This window comes from Sceloporus undulatus, unplaced genomic scaffold (assembly GCF_019175285.1).
Source record: "Sceloporus undulatus isolate JIND9_A2432 ecotype Alabama unplaced genomic scaffold, SceUnd_v1.1 scaffold_183, whole genome shotgun sequence".
Taxonomy (NCBI): Eukaryota; Metazoa; Chordata; class Lepidosauria; order Squamata; family Phrynosomatidae; genus Sceloporus; species Sceloporus undulatus.
Genome location: NW_024803104.1, coordinates 1 through 5,291, shown reverse-complemented (window position 1 = coordinate 5,291; position 5,291 = coordinate 1). Strand labels below are relative to the sequence as shown.

The following is a 5,291-nucleotide window of genomic DNA, read 5'->3' as shown; positions in this document are numbered from 1 at the left end:
CAATCACATCACAACAGGAACCAGTTTCAAATAGGAACGAGGGTCATTTGCACCAAATGGAATTTGCCTTATTTGATAGTGGGAATAAGCCCTTAGATTTGCATTGCTTTCCATATTATGATCTGTCTATTTAAAAAGCTCCAAACAGCAGAGTTTCCTCTGCCAAACATCACAGATAAACCAGGTAAATCACACACAGGTACATCCTCTTGGTTTTTTTCTTGTTTTAGGAAAATGACAAGAATGTTTACCAACTCAGCATCTCCACTGGATATACTCTTGTGGGCCTTTACAGGAATTGTATCCATCGTTTGTCTTTTAGGGAATGGATTTATCACAGCTGTGCAGGGACAACAATGGCTTCAAAACAAAAAGATATTGACTTGTGAATTCCTCTTGATAAGTTTGAGCACATCCAGATTTGTGATGCAGCTGCTATACTCAGTGAACGCCCTTCTGTACTTCATCTCCCCAGAAACACATGTGGAGTCTTCCAGACAGGCAGCAATCAATATTATCAGTCTGTTTTTCAACATGGCCAGCCTCTGGTCTGCCACATGGCTAAGTGTTTTCTATTGTGTGAAGATCACTAACTTTGCCAATCGTGTCCTCCTCTGGCTGAAGCCAAGAATCAATATGCTTGCACCCAGACTGCTTGGAATGTCAATAGTCATTTCCAGTATCTCCTTTCTTCTTCCACTGGTTGAATATTTTGGGCACAAAAAGTGTGGAAATCTATCAGAAACTCTGCCAGGAAGTGACATCCACAGTGGGTTTTATCACAAAATATTCTTTATTTTTCTTCCTCTGATGTTTGCTTATACTTGTATAAATTGCACCATAAGCATAGCTGCATCCATTCTTTTAGTTAACTCCCTTTGGAAGCACATAAAGAATTTGAAGAAGAGTGGTGCTGGAGTTACAGACCTCAGCACTCAGGTCCATATCAAAGTCATAATATTCTTGTTGTTTTATGTCTTCCTCTTCTTTCTATATTTCAGCATCATTATAACATTTGCAGTAAATGGTATCACGTTTAGAAACACTGAGATACTAGCTCTGAAAACCATGACAACCACATTTCCTTCTGCACACTCCATCATATTAATATTGACCAATCCAAAACTGAAAGAAATGGCTGCTTGCATTCTGAATATCAGACAAAGAACTTCATAAAGAGATGAAAAGGGCAGAAGACATGCACTCTTTTTGCGTATGTCCTCAAGAGTGGACCATGCTCTGTGTATGTGTGTGCGCGCGTGCTTCTTCTTAACCAGATTCAGGGCTCATCCCAGCTCTGTGTCTTACCTCCATTGATATAGTCTAATACAGTGGGCCCTCTCCTTACATGGGAGATCCTTTCTGGACCACCCCCACCATAGAAAACAGCGTGGCACGTGCATGCAGTGGCGGTGTGGTGCACGTGTGTGGCCGTGCGCACCATTGTTTATATTGTCGTGCGGCTTCTGCGTAAGCAGGAAGCAGTGTATAGTGGGCCTCAGTACCTGCTGGGGATCTGTTGGGGATCCCCCCATGGATACCAAAATCCATGGATGCTCAAGTCTCATTTTTCCTAATGGCGGCACAGCAAAGTGGCTTTGCCACCAATAGGAGTAATGGGACCAAAGTCTCACCTCCCTCTCTCTTCCTTCTTTCCATCCATCCATCCATCCCTCCTTTCTTTCCCTCCTACCTTCCCTCCCTCCTTCCTCCTTAACCTTTCTTTCTTTCCTTCCTTGGCTCTGTTGGTGGAGGCTGGAGCCCCCATCAGCTGGAGGGAGCTGGAGCTGGGGCTTGAGTCTTGGAGCCCCTACCCCAGGCCCAACACCTGGGATGGAGCCTCCAGGTTCTTGACCCAAGCCCAGGCCCAGTGCTAGCTCCCTCCGGCTGATGGGGCTCCACCCCAAAGCCAAGCTGGTCGGTCCAATTGTCCTCAATGGCGGTGCAACTGCATGCGCACTACCATTGGGGACAATGCAGGCTTGCTGTCTACAGATGCTCAAATCCATGGATGGCAGGTCCGCAGATAAGAAGGGCCCACTGTACTTTTGTCTCTCCAGCAGTTCAAGATATATACCAGTGAGTAGACCAAAGTTTAGGGGGGATGAAAATGGGAAACACAGCAATTTTATTAAAACAATATGTAGCAATGGAATGCTGAAAAGATAATAAAGGAAATTAAAAAGCATAAAGTATATGCAATCCTAAACACAAAAAGGCTTGTTCTGGCCTGTGAGCCACGCCCTAACAGACACAAGGCTAGTGTTGCCAGTGTTGGGCTTGCATTTACATGTGGGACATCCAAGTCCTAGGCATTATACTAGGTCCAAGAGGACCAACAACTTGCCTATAGTGACTGGATGTCCCTACATATTATATGATATATCTTACAAGGCTGCTACATTAGTTTTCTATGACCACTGACAAAGATGTATAGTCAAAACGCGTCTGGTCTTTGTTTTGTACTTTTCAACTGTAATGGGCATACTGTGTTATCCCTTTTAATTGTTTATTGAGAAGTGCAGAGGAATTTATCTGCCAGTGTACTGGTATTTTGTGCTTGATACCTCCTTATGGGATTTGCAGTTCCCAAGCCTAGTACTGACTGGCAACACTAGCTTTGTGTCTGTTAGGGCGTGGCTCACAGGCCAGAACAAGCCTTTTTGTGTTTAGGATTGCATATACTTTATGCTTTTTAATTTCCTTTATTATCTTTTTAGCATTCCATTGCTACATATTGTTTTAATAAAATTGCTGTGTTTCCCATTTTCATCCCCCCTAAATTTTTGTCTACTCACTTGTTTGTTTCAGTTTAGGGTATCACCTCCCAGTTTTTCCAAGATATATACCAACAAAACCGATATTGTTAACTGGAGTCAGGGCAAGATTCTTTCAAGCCATAGGATCTTCAGACTTCAGGTTCTGCCAAACTTACATCATAAACTACAGGAACTTCAGACTTCTTCTTTAAATGGACATATATATGAATTGTGGATGTTGCCTTATCCATTTCTGATTGTTCCCTGGAAGGTTTCTGAAGTTTTAGAGATGGGATACCTTACGTTATGGTTATTTTTCATTGTTTTTGCTGTGTGATCATTTTCTGGATGTTTTGTACAGTTTCATTATTTCACTTGATATTTAAATTGTATTATTGTAGTAAGCACATGCAATTTATAAGTTTAATAAGTTTTTGCATTATTGTTAAATAAGCATTCACAAGTCCAAGACTTTTCTGGTTAGACTTTTTGGTCACTCATTTTAGAGACCTTCTGTATGTAAGTATACATTGCCTTATATTTTCCTTTTACCTATGCTGTACCCTCTCTGCTGTACCCTCCATATCTCCAGAAAGCAAATACCAGCAGTATGGTATCACTTCAAATCATATATTGACACTTGTCTAATGCTGATATAGTACAACTCCTTTACTGTGCTTCTGTTAGCATTATGAGAAACTACAGAGCTCATGCTCATGTACTATTTTGTTGAGATGTTTTAGGGAGAAAAATTAATCATGCTTCACATGCTGATTTTAAAAAACAGGTCCTCCATGTGTTTCCCTACAAATTGAAATCAATGAAGATGCCCCCAGGGCTCTGTTCTGGGTCCCCTTCTGTTTTCTATCTACACACAGTCCTTAGGTAAACTTATTAGCTCTTTTGGTTTTTCCTACCATCTGTGTGCCGATGACACCCAGTTGTATCTTTCCACCCCCGACTTTTCTCCAAGGCTTGAACAGCAAGTTTCATCTTGCTTCACAGCTGTCTCACAGTGGATGCGCCATCAGCGTCTGGAGCTCAATATGTCCAAGACGGAGCTCCTTGTCTTTCCTCCTAAGTCCACCCTTCAACACTCTTTTTCTGTGTCTGTGGACAACATCTCTATTCAACCAGTCCAGCAAGCCCGCAGTCTTGGTTTTATCTTTGACTCTTCTCTGTCATGTATCCCTCAGATCCAGACCACAGCCAAAGCTTGTAGATTCTTTTTATACAATATTGCCAAAATCCGACCATATCTCTCTGCCTCTACTGCCAAGATCCTGGTTCATGCCCTAGTGGTCTCATGACTCGATTACTGCAACATCCTCCTGGCTGGGCTTCCTCTCTCTCACCTCCGTCCTTTAATTTCTGTCCAGCATTCAGCTGCATTATCACATCCGCCCACCGCTCTGACCATGTCTCTCCTTTGTTGGCATCCCTTCACTGGCTCCCCCTCCCTTTCCGTATTCAGTATAAGCTCCTGCTACCGATGTTTAAAGCCCTCCATGGGCTGGCCCCTCCTTACTTATCAGACCTTCTTTCTCCTCACCTTCCCACTTGGGCCCTCCGTTCTGGTAGTCAAGGTCTGCTGTCCCAGCCCATGATTTCCTCTGCCCCATCTCGGATTTGCCCCTTTTCACTCGCTGCCCCTCACTCCTGGAACCTTCTTCCCCCACGAGCAAGGGCCATCACTTCTTTAACCAGCTTCAAAATGGAGTTGAAGACCATCCTGTTCAGAGAAGCCTTCCCAAGCATTGCATGATTCACTTGCTATTTGATGTTCTTCTGTTGCCTGTCTTATTGAATCATTTCCTGTATTGCTATATTTTATATGTATTATCCTACTACTTCTTAGATTGTACACCATAGGCAGGTTTACTCTTTTATATTTATTGTTTTTATGTACAGCACTGTGCAAATCTACAGTGCTATATAAATAAAGAATAATAATAATAAATGCAAAGTCTGGAGAGATTCAATTACAACATTTCCATCTTTTGTTTTGCATTGTTGATTCTGGACACCCTTGATGAATACAGACATACCAATATATTTGAATGTACTGCATCAGTCCCCTTCCCATGGCACTGCAGTAAACTGACACCTATTTAGGGACTAACACATCCTCTGAGGTTGAGGTAGAGGTTGAAGGCTGGCAGAGCAGGAGCTGAAGCCTGCTGTAACAAGGGTGGCAGCTACTGATGTTTAGTTGGAACATGGTCTGACAGGGGAATGTTTGTGGGGAAAAAGGTGAAAAGGAAAAGAAAAAAAACAAGACAAGATCCCTTGATCCTTTCCCTGCCTCTGCCCCAGGATTATCTTCCTTTCAGGAAAACAAAAATAACAGTAACTTTAGGTAAAATCATAAAAAGATCTAATAATACAAATATTACAGTGGTCTCTTCCTTTACGTTCCGGACCCACTCACCCCCATGCAAGGGAAATTCCACGGATTCTCAAGCCCCATTTAAAGTAATGGGGGTCATGCCCCCGGCAGTGTGGTGGCACGCTCACACCGTGTGTGTGCAC

General features: G+C 42.8%; 1 protein-coding gene across 1 annotated transcript; it reads left to right on the top strand.

Annotated features, from left to right (window-relative positions):
* The first annotated feature begins 243 nt into the window (after positions 1–243).
* Positions 244–1,176, top strand: LOC121917695 (taste receptor type 2 member 10-like). The gene has a single exon (XM_042443816.1). It carries the CDS (start codon positions 244–246, stop codon positions 1,174–1,176), a length of 933 nt encoding a protein of 310 aa, XP_042299750.1.
* Positions 1,177–5,291: the final 4,115 nt, after the last annotated feature.

Coding starts and splice junctions, on each gene's coding strand:
- LOC121917695 (XM_042443816.1), top strand. CDS start 244: ATGTTTACCAACTCAGCATCTCCACTGGATATACTCTTGTGGGCCTTT.